This window comes from Prinia subflava, chromosome 1 (genome assembly GCF_021018805.1).
Source record: "Prinia subflava isolate CZ2003 ecotype Zambia chromosome 1, Cam_Psub_1.2, whole genome shotgun sequence".
In the NCBI taxonomy this organism is placed as follows: Eukaryota; Metazoa; Chordata; class Aves; order Passeriformes; family Cisticolidae; genus Prinia; species Prinia subflava.
Window position 1 is genome coordinate 109,770,261 of NC_086247.1, and position 25,658 is coordinate 109,795,918.

At 39.8% G+C, this 25,658-nt stretch overlaps 1 protein-coding gene across 1 annotated transcript in view; it reads right to left on the reverse strand.

The window, feature by feature from the left end:
- Window positions 1-6,468: 6,468 nt before the first annotated feature.
- The window catches only part of GLB1 (galactosidase beta 1), a 40,042-nt gene continuing 20,852 nt past the window's right edge, over window positions 6,469-25,658 (reverse strand). The window contains exons 9-16 of the mRNA XM_063407514.1: window positions 25,574-25,614; window positions 24,989-25,101; window positions 22,082-22,156; window positions 16,632-16,721; window positions 15,410-15,523; window positions 14,279-14,410; window positions 10,737-10,973; window positions 6,469-6,975 (exon numbers count right to left, since the gene is read on the reverse strand). Of these exons, the coding sequence (XP_063263584.1) occupies window positions 6,706-6,975; window positions 10,737-10,973; window positions 14,279-14,410; window positions 15,410-15,523; window positions 16,632-16,721; window positions 22,082-22,156; window positions 24,989-25,101; window positions 25,574-25,614 (1,072 nt within the window). The 3' untranslated portion in view covers window positions 6,469-6,705. The remainder of the gene's footprint in view (window positions 6,976-10,736; window positions 10,974-14,278; window positions 14,411-15,409; window positions 15,524-16,631; window positions 16,722-22,081; window positions 22,157-24,988; window positions 25,102-25,573; window positions 25,615-25,658) is intronic.

Sequence of the window (25,658 nt, forward strand, 5' to 3'; positions counted from 1 at the left end):
ATCTTTGCACATGCTCAGTTTTCCAGAATAAAAAAAAAAAGCGCCTCCTGGCTGAATTCAGCATAGGTAACTTCTGCTCTTGCATCTAAATTACTGGCATCTCTCCAAGTTCTCCTTATTTCCTAGAATGGGTGAAACAGCTTAGTTTGGGGTGGTATGTGGTCCCTCATCACAATAAAAGACACAATTAAAGAAGAGTACAAAATTTGGCTAATCCACATAGGATCTACCTTTTTTTTTTCCCCAGCATCTCTGAAGCCTTTAATCAAAGCAAACAGACCTGGGAGGTTAGACTAGAAAAAGTTAAAAATGGGCAGTTTGGTGCTAATTGTTTCTGCTAAACTTTCTTCTATTTCAACACAAGCTAGATGAACTCAGTGCTTTAAAAAAAGTCATGTCTCAAAGTGCCTCTGTATGGCTGCAGTCAAAAGACTCACATTGTCTTGACTTCAGTTTTTGAAGTAGATACTGCTCTGGATCAAAGGATCAGCAAAGCAACACAGATGGGGATGCAGGGTAGCAGAATAGACATTATTTTGTAGGAAATCATGCTAACACTTTGTGAGATCAGTATCAGGTTCTTGGGTTCTTCAGCACACTAGGTCTACCTATTCATTGTTACGACAGACCACATCCTAAAACTGAGGGGGGAAAAAAGCAAAACAGCTTAAAAGAAAATATAAAAAGCGTACGCAAGATCCAGACTCATCTCTCAGAATTAAGTCTTCCAGGAAGCCTTGATGGTACAGCAGAGTGTTTCAACATCCAGAAATAGAATTTAACATGGAGGAGACAAGAGTGCAAATTTTTCCTCTGCACAGTTTCTATCTTACTACATTTCTGTTTGCTGCGAACAGGCGAACTAACAGTTTCAGCAAACAGAAAAAAGGTTTAAAGTTCATCAACAGGCAAGGCATGAGGAAGCTTAGGAGCAAGCTATCAGTTTCTTTTTCCTCCTTCTCCTCAACAGTTCATCCTGTGCTTTGGACAACTGCTTCACCCATAGCACAGGAACAAAACCAGATCCTACAGCCACAAGACACAACACACCACAGCAGTTCACCTTCTCCCAGGGCAAGTGCTTTGGACAGTGCTACTGGACAAGTCCACAGCCAGGGCAGACTTCTGGCTAGATTTAGACTAGAGATTCATAAAGAGTGTTCACTCTGTACACTTGGCCAAGAGGAAATTGAGAAAAGGAAGCTCTGAATGAAATTTGAAAGAAAGGAGACAGGCATAAGCAAGCTCAATGCACAGGCATCTTCCTCCATCTTGCAAACTGCCAATGGCTAGGCAGACGGATTGGTGATCAACTCCATTTTAGACAAACAGAGACATATTGAAGGAATTTTTTTTTTTAGTTTCTCTACACATAAGCCTTCCCTACTATGAGAGGAAGAACCAGCAAGAGTTCAGGAAGAACGAAACATGAAATAGCTAAGAATTTCTCATCTACAGTATCAGAGGGATGAGTTGCTAGGCATCTGCCCACACTTGCCCAGATCTGTGCTCTGGTCCACATTCACAAACACTGAAAATGCTCAGTTAATATTAGTATAGAAGCATGAGCCCTACCGAAGTACCAAGTTTAATAAAAATAGCGCATATACTTACAGTGAATAAGAAAACCTAAACAGGAAAAGCAATTCAGACCATACATATTGGCTGCAATTTCCTACTGAATTTGCACTGGTATTCAACAGATCCACTCTACTTAACAAAGGTACCTCCAATTGGAGTTTCAAACTCAATTCTCAGTTTTATTAGAGAGCTGTTTTCTTCCCCTCTCTTGTCTACCAAAAGATTTTAAAAGGCTAAATTACGATTATGCAGCTGCAAGCACGACACCAAAGTTGTTGGATCGCAAGACCTCGATCTTACCATGATACTGGCACAGGGTCTGCTATCAAAGTGTGCTCGGGAGTCTCAGGAACAAGGCTGTGCCTCCCATTCCAACTCTATGGAGCTAAATGTGGGACCTTCCTAAGATCCTGGCTTTCGAGTTCTGTATATACTTGCCTCCTGAGGGACAGGTGTATGTGCTAAAGCCCAAAATGGGAGTTCTTAAGTATATCCCAAATTCCTTGGCCACACCATATATCCTAGTCAAAGGGGATTGCATTACCTGAAACAAGCGCTGGTTCTGTGAAATGTCTTGAGGTAACACAGAGCTTCAAATTTCCCCCAAAGCAGTGGAAGGTCCAAATACTCCTGTATTTGATAATGTAATAAGCAACAGGAAATATCTTCTGAAAAGGGATTTTTAAACGTACATACTTTATTCAGCAAAAAGATCCTTGTGATGTACTTTTCCAACATTTTTCCATTCTGCCCACGGCACCAAGCTCTAGGATAATATATTTCTGCCTAGCTTTGCCTTCTCATTGAAGGAGAATCATTAAAACAGACCTCATTCTTCTGTAGTTTCCAATTTCTTGTCACATGATCTCCCAGCTAGGACTTTGAGGTTAACTGCTAGGCCTTTAAGTCCCAGCCTGCAAGACAATTCTCTTACAACTAAGTATTTTCTATCAAAAAGAGATGCTGTAGCACCTGGACCAAATCATTCAGGAGCTAGTTGCCCTTCCACATCCTTGCTGAATCTTCATTGTGTTACCCTGCACCTCCTAAAATTTCTCTAAATCTAGTTTAAAGAGAGACAAGAAAGTAACAGAGAAGGCACAGAACAGCCTCAGAGCACAAATACACACTTTGTGTTGGCTGTGGACAGTGAAAGTGATAACTGGCTTACATACAGCAATGACAGCTTCAGATACTGTTGACAAATTTCGCAATACTAAACACTGAAATAACTTGTCCAGGAAAGACTGGAGTCTTCATCACAAGAAATCTTGAAGGCTAGGTTAAATAAACACACTGAGAATATTTAAGATACAAATGATGTTGCCTTAGGGTAGAGAGACACAGGGCTAGATCATCTCTCACAAACCTTTCATCCTGCGTTACCTGTTAAATGTTGTCACCTTCTCAGCCTGTACAATAACAGCACCACCTCCTTCAGAGCACACTGCAAACCACAGGATTATCCTTCTGTAATTGTAATTTCTGAACACCTGACGTATCTGTCAGGTGTATAGTGCTTGCTGTTCAGGCAGAAGGATTATTTCTAGTTACTCCTTCGAGTATTCAAACTGTAAAAATAAAAAATTAGTATTTTTGTTGAGTATCGTCCAAGAAACCAGAAAACAACAGGCACTGGGGAGCTCCCAAGGAGATTGGATAGCAGGAGACTGGAGAGCTGTCTGCACCAGAGAATTACAAAAGGCACAGAGTGTCTAAAGGAGCACAAGGTCAAGTCTCAATCCTGTCATTCAGGGACTAGAAAATGTTGATTAACACTTAGTAAGATAGTTACATTATGAAAGAGTCTCATACGTAAGAAACAGAATTCAACTGTATAGCACACAGCCAGTTCTTGTTCTTCTAAGTGCTCATTCATCCCATATAATCCCATTTAAAGGCTTTCATTCATGCACAGGCAGGATTACAGACTAAGTTTTCAAACTCCACTCCAGAGCTGAAAAAAAATAAATCTGTGCTAAGCTGAGCCACTACAACTACTCCATGGGTAGATTTCAAAGGGCATTCCCCTACAGAATTGCAAGCAGCTGCCTACCTTCCAGAGGGGATCAGTGCAAAACTTCTGGTTTTGATGAACTAATTCTGACCAAATACCATACTTACATTGTCTGCCAAAATCAAAACATTGTGCTCATTATTCAGCTCTGGTGTAAACACAGCACTTGCAAATTCCCAAGGAGATGCAGCAGGAAAGATTTGAGGACACACAGTTTTAGCATTAGGAATATTCCTTCTTTCCAGGCCCTCAGGAGGCAGCCAGCTCCACCAGAGAGACCATCCTATTGAATTCCAGCCCTTGGAATAGTTCATACAAGTACACCACTGACACTAGCCAGGGGTCTGACAATGCTTTCACATCTTGCCTTTCAAAAGCAAATTGAAACTAGACCCATCAATGCCTTGCGCTCTGGGTCAAGGTGAGCCAGGTAACTTCTATGGTCCCTCTTCTCTTACTCATTTGCCCTCAGTCAGAAGGTTTCATCCTCACTACATTCCCACCTCAGATATGGCTGAACTAATTTGAGGACAGGTTAAAATAACTGACTTGCCTGAGGCTGCAAAGGAGCAAATGCCACACTGTCCTGTTTTGTATCCCACTCAGTCCCAGCAGGACTCCAAGGATAGATAACCTAAGGTAAGTCCCAGGCATGTGGTGTGGGCACAGTGCCCCGGTGTGGACACAGGCAGGACAGAACACTCTGCAGTCACATCCTTGCGTAGAGCAGCAACTGACAACAGGTACCTCCTGCTAGAGCTGTACTCTGCATGTCCTTTGCCACAGGGACCTCCCTTCTGCATACTCAAACACCATCTTCAGCAGTGTTTCCATGTAGGTAGGACAGGATTAGGAATCAGGGCCACAACTTTCAGCTCTTTTCTGTAGGCAGGAGACCACTTCACTGGAAACAGTAAATAGGCAGGTGTGCTAAAGAAGCTATCTAGAGCCTGACTTGAAAAACTTTAAACCTGTTCTTTCCACATTGTTATTCTTAGAACTAATCAGATATATGTTTATAATTCTTGATGCAAAGCCTTTCTGCTGGTAATATTACACAGTTATGGTGAAGAGCGAAGCTTCACAGATCACACTACATTTTTACAAGTACATATAAACTGAAGTTGGAGTGAGAACCAGGAGTTTCACTGCCCTCACAGCACTAACTGCCATACAAATAAAAACAGTCTCACCTGTTACAGCACTGAGCTTAAATAATACACGAATAGTACTGTCATTCTGCACACTCTGAGCCACAAAAACCACTAATTCTGTTTCATCCCTTACTTTCAAAGCCTAGCTGTCAGGTAATTAATACTTGATAATTAACTGCATGCAGAGCATACTCCAGGTTCTCCATAGGGATGATGCCAAGAAAGAAAAAAATCTAGGGTCAGAGCAGAGCATTCCAAGAATCCAGCATGTCTGGGTACTGAACACACAGTCCTCAGTTCCTGGAATTGACATTTGAGGTCAGAGTATAAGAGCAGAACTTCTCTGTCTTGGATGAGTCACATTTGCCTCCTTTGAAAACCCATCAAACATGCCAAACATGTAGCAGACATGAAGTGGGTGGTGCTTTTTTACACTCTCTTCTACAGTGACAGTATTGGTCCTCACCAGAAGAAATAGTCAGGATTTTGCACTGGCCCTATCAGAAAAGGGTGGCACCTCCAGTGTACACTCAGCCCATTACAGCTACTTCCTTTTTCTTTGTACAGATCCTCATAACAGAGAAAATAATCAACAAGAATAACTTCTCATCCACAGAGACTTTACAATCTCATTTCTCCCTTAATACTGTTCACATTTCTCTCATCCCTTTTTTCCTTCTCAAACACACAGAGGAAGATTTTAATCTTTAAAGAACCATTTTAATAAAGTCAGACAAAAATCAAGGGAAGAAATCACAGATTATGAAAATACTTGATTTGATCATCTTCTACTGTTTAAATATCGCGATTGAATTTGCATGACTGACACCAAAATCACAAGAATCAAAAAGAAGATTCTGTCTGCAGAAAATCAGATGTACTGATGGAGTTTGTGCATCTTTGCAGATATCAGGCACTTACAAAGACCACTGTTTACTGGAACAAAACAGGTGATGTGAATTAATGACTAAAAAAAATTAAATTCTTTAACTTAATGCATTCCACTTCCAGGTGCTGGCCTATGAAAAGCAGGTATGCCATGACCACTAGGAAAAAAAAGAAATCAAACAAAACAAACAAACAAAACAAAAGCCCCCAACCCAATCCAAAAAAATTAAAGAAAAAATTAATCATTTTAAAATCACATTCTGCAGGCAGGTTAGTCAGAGGTTGTAGTTCCACCAAAGCAGCCTAAATTTCACATGTCCTTGTACTTATCCATTTACTTTAAGTCTTCAAAGATAGCAATAGGGAAGCAGTAAATTTGCTTTCTAAGAGGGGACAGATGCAGACTCCCTGTTACTGCTGTTTGGACCAGCTGATGTTTGAGTGCTCTCTTCCACAGTTTTTCTCACTGGTCCTGTAAGAAATCAACTGAAACTTCCCCAAAGTCACTTGCATTTAAAAAATGAGGTCCACTCAGTGCTGGCAGTAAGCCCAATGAAACTAAAATGATGTGGATACTCTAATAAGGAAGCTGAAAGTGTCTTGTCTATTGGCAGCTCTGATTTACCAGTCCACTTAAGTAAACTAGCAAGGTAGTGGGGACCGCACACCCCTTCTGTAGCCTCCTCTCCAGTTGCAAAACATAGTAAAAAGTAAAAGCATAGGAAGTTTACTGCAGTGTAAGCGGAGTACAAGCATTTGTACAAGTACATTTTTACTAGGCTGATGGAAACATTACCTTCCAGTTGAGTTCAATTTCACAGTCCAAGGCAAATTTCAAAGCTCCAGCTTTTATTTTTAAAAAGAAATTGTATTTCTTTTAAAATATTGATAATTTTTTATCAATATTTAACTGAGAGATTTTAAAATAAAATGGCTCTGAAGAATTTAAGAAGGTGCCTCACCTAAACAACTTCCCTTTTTCGAAGACTCAAGTGTTAATCAGTATGGTTTGAGGGAAAGGGAAGCAAAGGGCGGAGCAGGGAAGATAAAGAAACACTCCAATCATTATAGATGCGTCATCCACAGCTCTCTAACAAAGAGTGGGGGTTTATCAGTTTCATGCTGATAACTCAGTAGAGTTGCATTGATATTAGGTTCATCTACAAACTCTACTTCGCACGCCTGGGTGCTGCAAGGGGAACGCTCCAGCTCCAGCACCGTAATGTTGTTTGGTGCTGATGCAACAAGTACATTCCTTGGAACATAAAGGGTCAGCTGAGGACCACGGGCTGGCCAGTAGCGACCCAGGTTAAAGCCATTGATCCAAATTTGCCCCTGTTAAGACAGAAAGAAAAAATAACAACATTTCAATAACTTGTCAGAGATGAAATGACAAAATAGACTTAAGCAAAACATTCTTGATATAGTAACTGAACTCCCTTCACCTTTCAGTTTGATTGAACACAAGGATAGAAAATCTCTACAAGAAAATGTTAATGACAGTCAAAAGAACTTAATTCTCTAAGCAGTTAAAGCCATCACTAACATTTAAAAAGAAAGTGGTTAAATACTGCAATAATTCCAAAAATGACAATAATTAGAAAAAATAACTGCAGGCTCCTTGCACTGATTTTTGTCCCAAGTTTAAGACAACAACAAATCTGAGAACTGTATTTCTTTGAAGCTAACGGTTAAAAGGAGAATGAAGTCTCAGAAGAAAAAAACAGTTCCTAATGCTGTTATGGTTCTCTGTACAAGTATACGACTACACTACCTTGGTAGTCCCTGCACTGTGAGATTTTGAGGACAAGACACAGCTTGTCTAGACACATGAGATTCAGATGTCTCTTACTTGTAACAGCTTAGTCAACAAAAACACTTGTGAAATCACACTGCAATGAAGTACTGTTGTAGTTACACACAGCCATTTAAAGCCTTGAGATCTGCTAGTATTAGTTTAAGTACAATGAAATTGTAGCATACAAATTTTTAAAATTGCTTTTTATAGTTGAGGTGGTCAGAACCCCTAACTCCAAATACTATCCTAACATCATAAATACCTTAAATTCAAAAGATTTTAAAAAATGGGCAAGGAAAAAAGGAAAAAAGTCAAAACACTAATTTATCTGAATTTATCTGACTGAAGTCACATAGATGCAGATTTTTCCAAAAGTCTATAAATTGGCAGACTGCAGAATGTTTAATAAATGTAATAAATGCAAAAGGTAAACTGACTCCTACTGAGTTAAGCTGAGTCTTGGTTCTTAAGCAAGACAGAGGGAGGATATATGGCTGATTTGCATAAATAATTTGCTTTTACTCCTCCAAAGTGTCTTTTCACTGTATATCAAACAAGAGTTCAGTGTCAAGAAAAGGATAACTGCAGATAACTGCAGTTATCTGCATCTGTGTTTTTTGCTCTTGCTTTGGTCTTTGGTAGTCAAAACATAGAGGAAAACCAGACTCATGGCATGGATGTACACTGATAAACATAATAAAATTGTCTGAATCCGTGGAAAGTAGGACTTTTACTGCATTCAATGATTTCTAAAGGTGTCTGGGATAGCTGAAATCAGAATATTTTAACACGATTTACAGAAGCACAAATGTAATACAACAAGTATTGCCATTCAAGCTGCTTTACTGGTATTTTTCTAGTGTTTCCTTTTTCAGGTATTTATGAAAACAATTTTATGAAACTCACATGAGAAACTTTTTAAGGAGTTAGTAATGTACAAATGCAGTTGAGTTATTTCACTTCTGTATCCACTTCCATGGTACATCTTGCACTGTTCTGCCAAGGTGTTAATAAACCTCAAATGCCATTTTTTTTTAAAATCAAGTTTATCTTTATTCAAGCTCACTACTTTCTGTAGTAGAAGAAAACATAGCATGGATGCAGACTCCCAACACACAAGCTGGATGAGTGAGTGCACTCACTAGACAGTAGCCCTCCTCTCACAGAGAATGACAGGAACCTGTGGGAAGTAGGTGTTTGCTCTGGGAATCAACTGCACTAGAGCTCTGATGCAGGAGATATGATCAGACAGGTCTCTGTTTCTGATTTGAAACACTCACTGGTTGTAACTCCTCTGTCCAGTAAAGCTAAGAACTTAAATTTCTCAACTCTAAACTGTCTTTATTAACATTGCAGTTTCTAAAGGCTTCACACTCAGGAATTTGTATGCACTAAACAAGCAAATTATGACATTATATCTACTAATAAATATGCCCTAGACAAAATAAAAGAGGGTGGAACTTCACCTTCACTAGCAAGATTTCCTTTAGCAGTGATAGCAATTACAGTCCATGATTCCATAGAAAACAAGAACAGTCCTGACTCCGAATTCTCTTTTCTTTTGAAGAAGAAAAAGGCCCAGTAAATCTAAATATTCACCCAGTGGAATGTATGCTTAAGGGCATCGTGATTCCTCATGTGAGGGTGGAGTAAGTTTTATTACTACTGAAGGGTTTAAAAAGAACTGAAGGCAAGCAAGCTACAATGTATGCCATGACTGTTAATAATGAACCCTTCCTTCCAGACTGTCCCTCATGCTATATTCCTTGCCTTAGCAAAGGCAGAACCATCCTTAGGACTTCTAAGTTTTCTTGATAAGTGCTGCTTTCTGTGGTGTTTCAACTACTCAGATAGGTGAGTTTTCACCCCTACTAAGAATCCCAGTGCCATGCAAGGAACTAAGGCCCACATACAGTGGGACCTGAGTGGAATTTATAATGTTTAAGGCCCTCTACCTTAAAGGCATTTACCCATTTGTAAAGTTATCTGAAAGTCTCTGTTTCCAGGTATCTTACTTAAAACTCTCATCCAATCCATATAAAGCTTGAAGGATAAATTCAACAGCCAAACTTAAGTTCATCTGGAATCTCTCCCCAGGACTGCTTTACAGGGTATACAAACTACATAAAACAGAGGTTTCCATAGATCAGAGGAAAAGATTTCTGCCAGTACCTAGGAATTCTTGGGCTACCTTGACATTTTAAATATAAGTTTGCCAACTGGCAGGTACCTCACTTCCTGAAGCAGATTTATGTCTGATAGGGTCACAGAATTTGTTAAAAAGGTCTAAGATTCCAGTTGCCATAAAAATAAGCTATTTTTGGAAATTCATTCAGCAATTGTGTGACATGCACAAATACAGGAACAGGAACTAAGTCAAATTTCCTTATCCAAGTTAAATGTCAGCAACACCAGGAGCATACAATGAATCACAGCCTTCTGCATATTGTGGAGTGCTTTAACCACTACAGTACTGGCAGTGGAGACAGATCAACAGCAGCTCCTTCTCCCACTTTATTTTAATAGTAAATTAATTGTTTCAGAAAAGAACAATTTTGCTGCCTAACACTGCCACTTCCCTAAAGCCTGGACTTAAACACTTAGGCTTCCAAGAGGAGCAGCACTTCAGTGCACACACTCTGCTCCCTGTGCCTCCCTGCAGGCAGCTGAGCTGCTCCTCACCCATCCTGCATGCTGGTGCTTTCAAACATGGCACTGAGAAAACACACTCCTTCCTGCTCTAGCTACACTCCAGCCCTGTGAGAAATGCCCATTGGCAGAGATCTGCCCACAAGCTTCTCACAGCAGTGCTCCCTGATCCATTTAGTCCAGGTACAGGTAACGTTCTCCATGCATTACATCCATATCTGTAGCACACCACCAGCCACAGCGCCCAATACTCTTTATGCTTTGCAACAGGATCCATAGTTCCTCACACAGCACCTCAAATATGATCCAAAAAAACCCTGCACAACCAAATGCAACACTTCTAAACAGCCTGACAGTTAATCTTTCTCACTGTTGAAAAACTTGGGTGGATTGGTTGCTTTGGTTTTGGTTTCTTTTTGTGATGCTTCACTTTCTAGATCAACACCATGAATCTTTTGAATATGTTTCCCTTTTCTTAATGTTTTATCTCCCGATTTACTTAAAGCAAAGAATCTATTTCTTAGTAATTTAAATAAATTACCACTACGACCAACTTCTACCCATTTAAGATAGGTGGACTTTGATTGTCCATGAAAGTTTCAGTAGCTTTCTAAGTGGACTTTGAGGTTTTTACAGCAAAAACTTGTACCTTTGTCCAACCAGGAAAATTGACATAGGTGTCTTGTGGCAAGTCTGGAATCCCTCCAGGAATTGAAAGAGTACCAGTGTAAAATGTAGGTACTTCATAATCCAGTGCTGTGACAGATGTCTTCGGGTGATCAAGGAGATAAAAAATGTCATAGTTCACTGCTCCATCTATGTTTAGAGGATAGATTTCCCATCCAACAAGTATATCTTGAGCAAGAGTTAAATTTGAAACTAGACCCTAGGAGGAAGAAAAGAAAAGAAAAAAACAACACAGTAATATAATTAGCTCATGTTATTGGAGTTATTTGGCTGCAACTATAAATCATTCATGAATAAAAACTGAATCAAAGTAACAGCTGGCTGCCAATCTGTTTATGAAAAAAACAAGCATCTGGACTTCACCAAGTTATAAGATTTGTTTAAAAATAAAGAGCTCCACTTATTCCCTGTGAAAGATCTGTTCCTCTTCAAAGTTTTAGGCTTTCATTGATACACAAGGGGTTTTTTTGAAAATCTGTACTGTAACTGGAAAAATTTCTGTTTTGCTTTAACATGAACATGATTCCAAAACCTAAGCATGAATAAAAAGAAGCAACATTAAATATCATTAAGCCTGAGATACCATCACTTGGTAACACTGAGTCACTAACCCAAGACATTAACTTGCGCAATAGCAGAGAAAGTGGTACTTGCTTCCCACAAATCTTTTCCAGATAAGATGCAGTATCATAAAATCAATGCACATGCCCAATTCAGTGAAATACTTTCAGCTTACAGTCAGCTTCAAGCCCATGGAATCCTGTGTCATTTCTATGAGACCACATACACAGTGGTTCCAGGCACACCGAATGCCAAAGCAAGGTAAGGTCATAATTTAACAAGAAAGAAAAAACCATCATGTTACCCCTGCACACACCCTCATTTTGTTAGAGTAATAGTTTCTAAAGTGGCATTTCAGTGCAATGCAAAGGGTTGGTTTTAAATGCTTGAACAGACCCTGCACAGAAGCTGGTTTTCAGTGCAACATAAGTTATGGGGCAAACATCACACATCAAACAGGAACAAGCAAAACCACAGTTTATACGGCTTTGGAGAGCTGCTGCTATGTTCTGTGCCTGCTGTGATATCTCATAAGCATTGCACTGTCCCCAACAGGCTCACCATCTGTACGAGCACTAAGTGGTTTTCTCTTCCTTTACCTAAAGTCCACTTTACAGAACAGGAGCTTATTTTGCTTATGTCGAAATAAAGTATCTGCAAGTGTCAAGTTAAGTGACAGAACTTTTCTACACAACCAAGACTCCGCTCTGTTTAGCAATCAACTGAAGTAATGCAACACAACTTTAGGCTGAACCTTCTTAACCTGCTGCCCTAAGGTCATCTGTAGGCACTGTGAACAGGGTGATTTTTCAAATTATATTAAGTGCCTATTAAACATTCTTACTTAGGTCCTGCATAAGAATACACATTCAATGATCCTTATCTGGAGAAGATTTGTAGGAAGCAAATATCACCTTCTCTGTTATTGTGCAAGTTAATGTCTTGGGCTAGCGCTCAGTGTATCAAGATGTGGATATAAGTTTTCCAAGACTGAGATACAGGTGGCAGTGTGCATGTGAGAAGACACATAAAAATCCAGAAGCCACAGTCTTCCTTCCTTTGTCTCCTTTAACAACATGACTTAGATCAACAGGATGTTTTAAAACCAAAATTTTTTCAAGATTTCTTCCCAAAAGCTAGAGGCCTAGTTCCATTTCAAGCTCAAAGGAGTGATAGAACTCCAGACAAGCAAAACTCTGAAAACCTATTTTGCTAAAAAATGCAAGGCAACACAAGGCAGGAAACTCTTCCCCTAACTGGGTTTTCAAAAGCACATGAATTTTTAAAACCTAAGGTATAATTACATCCTGTTTTCAAAATCAACATGAAGGAGAGCAGGAGGGATGGATTCTGTAGAAAGAAGCAACGCACACAGTGCAATGCTAGGAAGGCTGCCTTTTCTACACAGAAAGAACCTGCTTTTAGAGGATTATTTTCACCATGGACATGTCTCTTAAGCCTGCTTTCACTCTTAAATTGTTAAAAGGTATAAATGTGAATTTCAGCTCAACCACAACAACAGAGCACCTCCTTAATCCAACCTCTAAACCTTTATTCTCTTACCTTAATTTAATACTAAGCATACAGGTTTTCTTTATTGTCTGACCTGTTAATAAATAAATAAAAACAATGTTTCTGCTGCCTCAACATGAAGGCACAACACTGGGGTCCCAGCTTCCCTCCCCTGCCACCCAGATAAAGGCAAAGCACCTTGAAGAGACAGTATGAACACAGTTGGCACTACTGCTACCTACTGCATCCTAATAATATATAAAAAAAAAAAAAAGGCATGTTGTGAACTGTACACAGCACAAACATAATACAAGACTGACCTCTACAGCACTCCTGTCTTTTATCAACTATCATGTGTAGGATCCCATTAAGTCTAAAACCAGAAAAGGTTTTTTTTTGCCCCTGCCCTTCCTAGTGCTACATTAGTGGTACCCCATGCTATGGGGTTTACATGGTAAGGGTTTGTTAGCAAGGGCAGCTGCAGTGGAGGCTTTTCTGATGAGATGCCAAAAGCTGCCCCATGTTAGACAAAGACAGCTTCAGCTGACTCCAAAAGAGACCCACTGCTGAGCCCATCCGTGATTCTGAGAGCACCTCCTCGATAACATATTTTAAAATAAATTGAGTTCCACAAGTTGAGTTTGTTTTGACCATGACAGTAATTTCTGAGTGATCCCCTTGTCCTTATCTTGAACCACAAATCCTTCACCATATTTTCTCCCCCTCTCCTGTTGGCGGAGGAGGAGTGACAGAACAGGCACATGGCTTTGTGAGCACATGGCTGCCAGCCAAGGTCAACCCACCACAGCCACTCATGCCTGGAGGTGACAGTCCCAAAGTGTAGCACACACCCAGAAGCACAGGGAAGCTCTCTGACAGTTATCTCTAACACCGGGTCAGTCTGGGTGAATTGGCACTTTCACGTGCTAAAGTGCTCGTGGACAGCCCATCCCAGCCACTCTCAGAGTACTGAAAGTACTACTACTGACAAATGAAATGGACAAGAAGAAAGACACAAAGGTGTATTTATGTACAGAGCCTCCAAAAGGAATCCCAGGATTCACAAGACTCCAAGTGCAATCAAGTTCTGGACCAATTTCCAGAATTTTCATTTTTGGAATTTACAGGAAGAATTTATTTATTGTTATCTACAAACTCAACTGAACCGGAAAATCTTGTGGGTGACACTTTGGCTGACAATGTAAATGAACAAACAAATAAAGTTTAAAAGATGTCTAGCACTTTTTAATTTCACATTGATTTTGGTGACTGGAAAAACTCAGATAGAAACTAGTGATTAGTTATATTTTAGGTAAAGTTACAGCTGTCTAATCCTGACCTTTTTGCTCTTCCTAATTCACTACTTTCTTTTTAACCTGTGGAAAAGATGAAAAGCCATCACAATTCAATAACTCAATAGATTTTACTTACCTTAAAATCATTATTGTATCTGCCAAAGTTGACTCGGCCCATATTCTCTACCAAGATGTCGAGATTTGCTCCAGCCTGCCCAGTTATATTTATCTTAAGTGATTTGTCCCTTTCAAGGATACCCTGAGGTACCTATATGAATTCCAACAAGAAGAAGAAAACAATAACCACTGAAAATCAAAAAAGCCCTGTTATTTTTTCTTTCAACTTGCATGAAGAAATTAAAAGTGACAAAGGAAAAAAAAAGGGTGAAGAAAACCCCTTTCCTCTCTGCACACACAAAGGGCTTCTACATCAACAGTCACATTCCAGTACATCAGCTGGATGTGATAGTGGGTTTTGATGCATCTGATTCACAAAAACCAAGCTCCCAAATTTAGTCCACTGACTGAAAAGATTTTGGCAATATCAGTGATTTAATCATTGGCTTTATCTTCCAATTACGTGTGCATCAATATTTAGTTTTATTTATTCCTATTCCCACAACACAAGGAAAGATGAGCTTGATCTGGACACAAAGGTGATGAGTCAATATGGGTCAAATATTAACTAAAAAAATGACTGTAAAATACATTACTTTATACTAATTCTCATTAAGGAAGGCCAAAACCCTGCTTATGGAAAGAAAGACTAAGTTCACATTCTGTACAATAAACTTTTTTTTTTTGAAACTGTGGTTAGGAGCCAGTTTCATAAGGTAAGACATAGGCCCAGGCCTCCTCCTTCTTCCACTCTCAAAGGAAGAAAAAAGAGAAAACTAATAAAAAAATCTTTGCAAATACTGCAGAAAGTACTGCAGTATATATACCAAGTATATATGTCAGTAAGATATTCCATAAACCTGTAACTAAATCCATTCTCTAGGTCTTTTATTCATCTCAATCATGAATATGTATCAACATTCATATATGTCAAAAATGGCAAGACAATAGAGAGTCATGTTTTCTGAAATACTAATTTGAACATCTGGTGTGAATCAACTATACTTCCTTATTTTCCTCATGTGATTAAATCAGATCAGGGTTGCTTTGGTGATCTGGAAAAAGGAAGGAAAAAAAAACCAGCCTGCATCCTCAATTTTAATGAAGGCCACTGATGGCAAAACTTAATACTGGCAAACAATGTTTTTACCCCATCGACAGAGACGTAGGCACGATCATGGACTCCATTTAAAGGTGAAGACAGCGGTGTTGGCTCCACACAGTTCTTTGGAAGTGTAGTTCTGTACAGTACATACCCAAAATACTAGGAAAAGAAAAGAAAAGAAAAACCCCAACAGATTAATGAACCAAGTCATTCTGTAGTTTCAATTCACGTCATGAATTGAAAACGTCCCCCATTTCTGCGCACACGCCTGCACTGAAATGCTAACTTTCATTCACTTCAGACACCGACTACCACAGACACCGTTTCAGATTAGTTTGCTTTGACCTTTAGGTAATGGGTGACCTTTAGGTAAACTGGTGAAAATCCCTTTATAACTGAGTTTATATAAAAAATTTGTAAGTTTACTTCTCACCCAGTGCCCATAAGTTGATATATTCATCAAGTCAACATTATCTAATTATCAATGAAATACTACATGGTTTACATCAGGAACATTTTGGAATAATTTTCATTACGTTCCCCATCAGGAATGGAAAAAAATAAGTCATAAGCCATTCCTGAGACCTTAACAGGCTGGAGAGTTGGGTGGAGAGGTAAGTAACAAACCTCAAAAAAAGGCAAGTGCAGGGCCCTGCACCTGGGGAATAATAACCTCATGCACCAGCATGGGCTGGGGGCTGATCTGCTGGGAAGCAGCAGTGTGGAGAAGGACCTGGGGGTCCTGGTGGACAACAAGCTGTCCCTGAGCCAGCAGTGCCCTGGGGGCCAAGGAGGCCAGTGATATCCTGGGGGCATTAGGAAGAGCATGGACAGCAGGTCAAGAGAGATGATCCTGCCCCTCTCCTCAGCCCTGGTGAGGCCACATCTGGAGTGTTGTGTCCAGTTCTGGGCTCCTCAGAAAAAGAGGACACACAACCACTGGAGCAGATCCAGCAGAGGGCTACGAAGATGACTTTAAAAAAAGTCTCTTAAGACCTAAAAATTAATACTTCAGAGAGGAGAGAAATCAAGGTGAAAGCCTAGACAGCACAGACATCTACATCCACGGAAGAAGAAAACCTCAGGTGCAAAACAGGAGCAGTATATGAAAAGGCCTCCAATGCAAAAATCCTGGATACCTTCACAATACTATTACTTGTGTGCAAGATAAAGTGTAAGATATGACATAAGAAGAGTAATACCACAGAGGGTTGTTCAAATAAACTCCACAAAATGACTGCAAAGTGCCTGTTGAAGGAATCCTCACCTGCTTTAGCTCAACAAAGGTCAATGGGTAAGTGCTTCTCACTGGTCCAGAAGGTGACAGTCCATCAAGAATGTCCAATACAGTGCCTGCCTGCAGCACAAAAAAGGCAGATATATGAAGTTCCAGTCCAAATATAACAGCTTGCACATCCAGCCATCAAGTCAGCTAGCTCCATGTGTCCAGCAAGTTAACAAATCTTTACACCATCCTTGCAGACACATTTAAAATACCGTACAGCAGAGACAACTGATGAACTCTGAAAGAAACATGCTACATGTAGGACACTTTTTTAATAAAAACAGATGTTCTAATTTTGCTATGCATTCATAAATAAAAATAAAAAAATAAAAAATAAAAAATAAAAATAAAAAATAAAAGTGACCCTTTATTATTTAACCAGAACTGCCCCAGGAGTTTCTCACAAAAGTTGCATAAAAAAACACAACTGCTGCTCTGATGACTAATATAAAGCAATATATTATCTAAATTTTGCTCAGTTATACTTAGAATCAAGCTAGGGAAAATGCCAGTGATTCTCACTGAATTACTCTGGAATCATTCTGAGCTAAGAAGGGATACACTTTAATTCCCTCAAGAGCCATCCAAGATGAATTTACCCTATTTAGTCTCAAATGATTTTAGAAACTCTAAGGTTGGAATTAAGTTGTCACATGTAAGTAGCTGGACTGGTTTTAATGAGACTGGGAGAAAGGTTTAGGCTAGTCACCCATATAAATATCTTGCTGAACAAGGTCTAAGACGTGTACAATTAAACTGCCTTTTATTGCCATTATGGAATATTCTACCCATCTACAATTGGGTAGAATCTCTCTCAAACACCACTATCAGTTTTAGGTTAGTCAAAATGCATACAATATGCCTAGTGTCTTACAAGCTCAAAAAATCACTCACGTGCAATTTTTCATGAATGATGTCAGTCTGTTTCCGCAGAATTATCCTCACTGTTAAGTGGTAACTACACATTAAACATTCAAATACCTCTCATATACCAGATTTACATTCAAATGATTAATTAAAAAAAAGAAAAAAAAGGTATTTAAAATCATGTAAAACTATACTGTAGGAGTACTCACAGCAGTACAAATTTCTGAAGGTAAAAAAATATTGAATTTTTGCAGAACTTAAATGAAAGTTGTACTGAAATATTAAAATGTACATAAATATTTTGCAGTGATGCAACAGAAGCCAGCATGAATTGTCTACGTACACATAATTAAGTCTGCAGTTTTGGCTGGGATACAGTCAATTTTCTTCACAGTAGTTAGCATGGGGCTGTGTTTTGGATTCTTGCTAAGACTCTTGATAACACTGGGATATTTTGGTCATTGCTGAGCAGGGCTTACACAGAGGCAAGAACTTTCCTGCTTCTCTCACCAGACAGTAGGCTGGGGATGCACAAGAAGCTGTGAAGGAACACAGCCAGGATAGCTGACCCCCACTGACCAAAGGGATATCCTGTATCATTGGTGTCATGCTCAGCAATAAAAGCTGGAGGAAAAAGGAGGAAGGGGAGATGTTTGGCGTGACAGTGTTTATCTTGCCAAGTAACCAACACACATGAATTGTTCAAAAGGTGTGTGATATGGCACTCTGAAACATGGTTTAGTGAAGAACACAGTAGTGGCTGGGTTAAAGCTTGGACTCAGTAACCCTAAAGGTTTTTTCCAACGCTAAGGATTCTGTGATGGAGCCCTGCTTCCCTGGGGAAGGCTGAGCACAAAGGTAGTAGCAAATGAGCTCCTTATTGTGCTTTACTTATGCGTGCAGTTTTTGCTTTACCTACGGAACTGTCTTTACCTCAACCCACAGGTTTTCACACCTCTACCTTTCCAATCCTCTGCCCCACCCTACTGCGGGAGACAGTGAGTTGCTGCATAGGCTCAGCTGCCTATCAGGATTAAACCACAACAACCATGTAGACACAGATCTAAAGACTTTTGAAATGAGCTTGTCTTAGCTCTAGGTAGGAACAAGCAACTACAAGGATGCCAAATGTATATAAAATATACATGTATATAAAAATGTCAGGAGGTTCATGTTCACTAGCATGTTCACTTGGGCAGGAAGCATGTTCTAAGCATGTTCACTTGGGCAAGAAGACTGCTACTCAAACATGGCTTGCAAAAATTTGATGAAAGTATTTTACTCTTATGTTTTCAGTTTAAAAGTTGTACCTAAAATAGCAATCATCTTTCATACAGTAAAATTTCCCAAACATTCCAGGCTGCACACATGGTCCACTCCTTATGTTGTGCTCCTCCAAGGGAGCCAGTAATGTTACAGCAATATGCAGAGCTTGCCAGGCCACAGGAGAGATTTAGCTACCAGGTCTTCAGCAGGAGCTGTGAAGCAAGGTAACACTGACAAAGCTAATTTATAGAATTTATCAATCTTATGCGTATTAATAGTCTTAGCCCTAGGTGGACAGAAAAACCAGAAATGAATACAAGCACCATTGAGACATGGTTATCACTTGAATGAGCTACTAAGTGGCAGTGAATGCTGCTTTGTGCCTTGCAGACCTGAGTATGAGCAGCTTGTACATGTGCTTGTTTGACTTTTTTTTTTTAAAGTCCCTGCTACCAAAGGGGCTTCTATTCTGAATATGGGTCAACCACATGTGATTCACTTAGGGACTGGTAGAAGCTTGTTTCTTTGAAGCTTCAGTAGTTTATTTTTGTTCAGCTTTTCAGTCTTTGGTGGTACACACAAAAAAACCTTCAAGACAAGATCTGGTCTTGCTGCAAATTCCTGTTGACTGCTACTTAGTGGCAATCAGTACCACAAGAGAAATTTAACTGTAAACTTAAAAATTACAAATATTGTCAGGAATTTTTAAAAACAACCTGTAAAACAACAGATGACAGCTAAATAAAAAACATGACTTTTTTAATCCTCCAAAGCAAAGTCTTCAAAACCCAAGTGTAAGGTCCTTGTGACTTCTCAGGGCCCCCCAAGTGGTAACTAGAAACTGCTGTCTGCTCACAAGCCTGCACAGCCACATGGACACATTGCAGGAACTAAGATTAATTTATTTCCCTCTGGAAAGAATGCTTCCCAATTTCTGAGGCTTAAATCCTTAAAACCTATCATCTTGTTCACACTTCTGGAGCCCATCTACTGCAGTTCTGCCTTTGCTTGCCCTCATTCCCCATCTTCAACACTTCTCTTTTACATCTATGCAACAAGATTTTTCCTTATCACCTGCTTTCCTGCCTTTGTACTTACATAGCAATGTCAGTGTTTCCAGCATCTTTTAATAAACTGTATTTTTCCCACCCAGAAGGATTCTTTAACATAAATCAGTAGCTCAAAATGAACAATTGCCTCATCAAGGGAGTTGGTACGTAAGGACTGAACTGCCAGAGTATCTTGAGGAAAAAAAATACAGAGAACAGCCTGCTCTGCTTACATGTACCTCTGTAAAGTACACCATATGACCCCTGAAAATACTCCAGAGTCTCTTTTCTCTCATCCTTTCTGCAAAAGTGTCAAGGGAGTTGGTTCACTGAAGTATGATGCTACTTCATACTTGCTCTCCATGTATGCTCCATCCATGTGCTCCATCCAGCACAATGCTCTCCATGACAGACTGACTGCAGAACCTCGGCTGTGAAGATCCAACACAGTACCTGTGTTAGCACTGACTGTCACTGCAAATGACACGGCTAGGAAGTTTACTGTTACCAAAGCTAAGTGCTGTGATTTAGAATATTCCCTCTCTGATATTCACCAAAATACATTAAGGCTTCTCCACACAACAAGGTGCATTGGAACCGGTTGCAGCTGGGCTAGAATGGAGTTGGGAAGGCAGCTTTGAGCTGGCACAGTACAAACCCTCTGTGATTGGAGACTTGTCCTGTGTTGCAGGGTAACTCAGCAGAGCAGACTGCTGCTGAAGTTAAGCACTGGGTCACAGAGCAAAAGGCATCTTCACAGAAAACAGTTCCAGAGGCTTTTAGTGGCAGTATATGTACAGGCATGACAGGAACCTTACATCTGGCAGTTTAGACATGCCATCTGCATTCCTATAACTGATGCCTGGAGAACGGAACAATTCCTCAAAAAATCAGAAAGTTAGAAGGTGCAGGTCAGGTCAAAGATGCAATATTTGAGCAAGTTTTGTCATCTGACTCTTTTATGAGCGTCCAGCAGCACTCATTTCTTGAAGGCATGAAAGAGAAAGTTCTTCATTCTATGAAAATTGGACAGCCTTATCTGAGAGCCATGACCCATGACAAGATGAGAGAGCCAAAATCTGATAACTGGGCTGCCTAGTGCTCGCAGCCGAAGACAGCAGCCACGACGGTGGGTGCAGCAGTAAGAGCCTATAATTAGTCACTACTGCCAGTTCAGTGAAACCTCACACGGCAAGAAGACACTCAAAGGTTGTGATATAGATCTCTTTCAACTTCAAAGATGAACCACTTTTATGCAAAAAGTACTTCTGCCCACCACTTGAGTGGAATGACTTGAAATTGCCTGCAAAGCCTTATCATGACTAAATTTTGCAATGCTTTAGCTGCAGAAATGAGATTCATCACTAACTGGAAAAATAACTACTAAATTGAAATTACAAAGTATAAAGTCAAAGCGTTAGGAGTTACAGTACCCAGCACATCAACTGCCGTAATCCTTTATCTCAAAACTTGTCTGTGCCCAGCAGAAAGAATATAGCCAAATTCATACCTGCTGTCTCTTCTGTTGCCCATTAAACCATCCACTTCACTCACTGCAGAAACCTAGTTCTCAAATGTATCTCACAAAAAATTGTCCTTGGTCCTAAAATGATGGTGCTATGGTCAAACCCCAGATGCTTGTGACCAGCTATACCACTATTGTAAGACAGGACATAGCAAGGCTGCACTCTGAGTGCCTAGTTCTGTGTGCTTTTCCCTCAGCAGGAAACTGATTTTTAATTTTTCTCATCAGCTACAGATCTTGTCAGAAACTTTATCCATAAGATTTTCAAATTTATCAAAAATGTTCAACATTCAAAATTTAAATGCCTAGAAGTATTTAAAATATCCTAGTTTTCCTTCCACTTTAGAGGCATCACCAGCTACAAAGACACTCTTTGTTGTAAGTCTCATGGTAACATTCCCCCAGCTACATTACTGATACATGAGTTATCTTTAACAACTATGAATCTGTTGTGCTGAAAATATATTAATTTCCGTTTATCAAACCTTCATGCACATACTATCTTTTTACAGCCAGGTAAGATGCATTTGATAATTTTCTAATATGGGCATGATTCCTAACTCCCAAGCTCTGGTCCCTTCTTCCTCAAAGTTTGCTTTCAAGGTTTTCCTCTTTATCTTGCAGATGTCTAGAGCCTGTTGTGACACCCTCATAAACATTTTTTATTAAAAGCAAACAGAGAGCATTATGAAAAGATACACAGTGTATTACAGATGTTAATTTACCTTCTGCAAGCGAACCTTCCCATATGCAAATTTGGGTGTTGTTGGAGGGATAAAACCTTCTGGTAACTGCTTATACTAGAAAGAGAAGGAGAAAAAACACACACGCACACAGGTTAAATACAAACACACTTTAACTGAATTTTCGCTTTACACTTCACAACTTATAAAACTATAACTTTGGCTTTAAGTAAATAACCTCCCTAAAGGTTACAGCCACATCTAGTCCTCTTTTTTAAAGAAAAAATCTGACTTGATCTCATATAGTGAACAATTTTTAATAACTATTTAACACTAAGTAAAGGTAAAAAGCATAATGAACAAGGTGAACTACAAAAATTCCCAGTGCCCTTGGAGCCCTCTTGTAGCTACAGACTGAGTTACTCTCTTCCACAGCTTTTTTGCAGTCCTCCCCCCAGTTTATGGGAGCTTAAGTGAACCTTTCAAAACCTGTAGGACACTATTTCCACCTGACCCTTCATCAATAACACTTCCTTATAGGGATTATTAGCCTCTTGTGCCTTTCCTTTCAGTGTTATGATATTCCACCACCACCACCTGCTACTCCATTACTGCCTGGGCTGGGGTCTTCGAGAAACAAGCCTGGAGACCCCAGCTCTGTGAAACCCTGAAGTTCCATCTTTAGCTTTCCTCGGTTCCTGTTGTAGACAACTGTCCAATAGTCACAGGGAAACATGACAAAGAAATGACCATCCATCTACTTCTGTTTTCCTCTTGTCCTATACTTTTAAGAAGAATCACTTGAAATCAGCAGACAGAAGGGATGAAGGGCCTCCACTCACTACTTTCCTGGACACCTTTGAGGTGTGGCAGACCAGACAGTGGCTTTCTGCCTAGTACCTTGGCCTTCTCCTTTCTGCACCTACAACCTTCTTTTCTCCTTGCCATCATCCACTTCTCCCTCTCCTGCCATTAGTTAACAGCCACTCTTCCCCTCGGTTCTTTCATTAACAAGATGTGGCCTGTCTGCATATTAGAGAATAAACTTCTGCAGATGAGATATCCATGTGAACAAGCAGTCCAAGCCTACATTTTAAAACATGCACAAAAGACCACTCTTGTGAAGAATATCTCCATCTGCAAATTTGGTGACTTTGGAGCGCTTACTATGTCAGATTTTTTTTTTAAACAAATTTGATTAGGGGTTGAAAGGGTTTTTGGTTTAATTGGGGGTTTTGTGTTTTGTTTTGAACAGACCACAGCAGTATAATTCCCAATGCTATCCTGTCAACTGTCAGTTATGGATGGATGAAAGCCTGATTTACATTTCTGGTAAGAAGTTAATTTCTTCTCCTTTGTATTGGAAAACAATCAAGACATCCAGATTTAAAGAAAACAAAAGTTATATTCACCCAAGAGGAGAACTCAAATTGGGCAGGAATTTCAGCCCAAATAGTAAAAATTAAGAGAATGCTGCCAGCAGTTGAAAGAAACTCTAGACTGAAATTCTTCATTACATTTTTTAACTAATAGAAACTGTAAAGGAAGACTTTAATGTTATCCTTGTAGCACAGCTAACATGTTGAACACAGTCATTTGTTACAGGCAACTTTATTTTCTTTCATCAGCTTCACCTCAAACTGCAGCTGAGGGGATTAATAGTTACAGGTTTAGAATCCACAGCAATGATAAGAAATCTTCACTGAAAATCTGTGAACATGCAAAGTAAGAAACAAACCAATCACACCAAAAAATGACCCAATACTCCTGATGTTATAGTGAACATGTCACATCTTATCAAGGCTCTCTCACTGCACTAGAATACTACTTACATCTCAGAGAGGGGTCTTGCACCTTGAAGAAAACAACTCAAAATCAGGAATTCTGTGGATTTCTCTGGTGAGAAAAGCTGTATCAAGACAGGAAACTCCCCTTGGAAAGGCCATCAAAATTATCCCATCCATTTATCCCATCAGGCTGAGGGATAATAGTGAAATTGAAGAAAAAAATCCACAGCGGGCCTTCTACAGTGTTACAGAGATAAAGGCATTCTCAACCCTAGCGCAAGTTTAGTACATTTTGGGAGATCCACTCTCGGAATAAACATGTCTTCTAGTGAATAGGAATGTTGCTGGTATGCAACAGGATAGCGACTACAAGCCTGAGCCTTGGGATTCACATGGAACCTGTTTTTAAGCCTCATCTGAACAGCCTCCAATGCAAAGTTATTCAAAACCAAGACACAGGTTCCATGTTTTACTTCAATCTCCAGTTTGTGGAGACACTGTGCATTTTACAGCAAGGCAAAGATGGTCCCACCCACTATCTGCAGTCTGCGAAAACACAAAACCAAGATGTGTTCTTTTGAGTAAGCCTGGGCTTTCTCACAGGGGCCCAAAACCTCAACACGAAGCTTGGGATTGACAGCCAAAGCACTAATCTGCAGCACACATCAGGCTGACAGCAGGTCATGAGCCTAAGCTGACTGAATGGCTGACTGATGCTGCAAGGAAAAGGCTCTGTACACTCCTCCTCCATCTCTACTCCCAGCCAAACCCTTCCCACCTCCCTCTGCTCCCCTTGTGGCAGCACTGGCGCTCATCCTACTGAGTGAGCTGATTCACCTGACTGACCTTCAGAGAAAACAACTACAGCAAAAAAAGGAGAGCTGAACCATGTCAGTGTCAGACCTACACCAGCATCCTTCTCCTCTAAAAGGAAGGAGGAAGCCATTGGAATAGAAAGAATAGCTGGAGCGGTGCAAGATCTTTTGCCTTTTGTAACAAGATTCAGTTAGGTTGGCCTAATTGTCTTGTTCCATTTCACTTCCCCCAACTGCAGAAAACAGTAAAATGAGGAATAACTTACACCAACACAAGAACAAGAGAGTTTGGAATACATCAGGGATGGTTCAAAGAACCATTCTAGAAATGTCCTGGAGACACTTACCATACCGATGACTTCTCTCAAGGCAAAATATTTTTCTGTCAGATCTCCTGCCTCGCTCAGGGGAGCATCATAGTCATAACTAGTGGGCTGAGGCATGTAAGGCATATTAGCGCCTAGGGGAGGAGGAAAAAAGGAAAAGCAATACAAACACTGGAAGAGATGTTTTTTTCCAAAGGTATGCACTTTCAGAATTCTTTCCAATTACAGCCAGACTCTGCTACATTTTTACTGAATCTGCACTGCTAGATTCAGTGTAGGCCTTGATGTTTAGGATTTGGCATAAAAAACTGTTCCTGATGGAGGACAGTGTCCTTGTAAGCTTTCACCACTCTGTGAAATAATCTAAAGAGAAACACATCTGTGTTTCAACTGTTTCACAGCACTGGCTGAAGCAGAAGTAGCCTTGGCAAAGACAAACACCACGTGGATATAGAAAAACATGTTGGCAATAAGCAAAGAACAGCTAGTGCAGTCATGTCTTTCGCCATGTGCAAGCAGGCATAATTTATTCTTTCAAAAATACATTACTACCTAATTCATAAACAGCTCCTCTCAACCACTAGTATAATTTAAATAATTTCTTACCATTCCAATAGGCAAAGTTAGTCCCACCTATAAACATGTACCTAAAAAGAAAAAAAATCAGGTTTTGCTGAACTGGGGAAAGAAA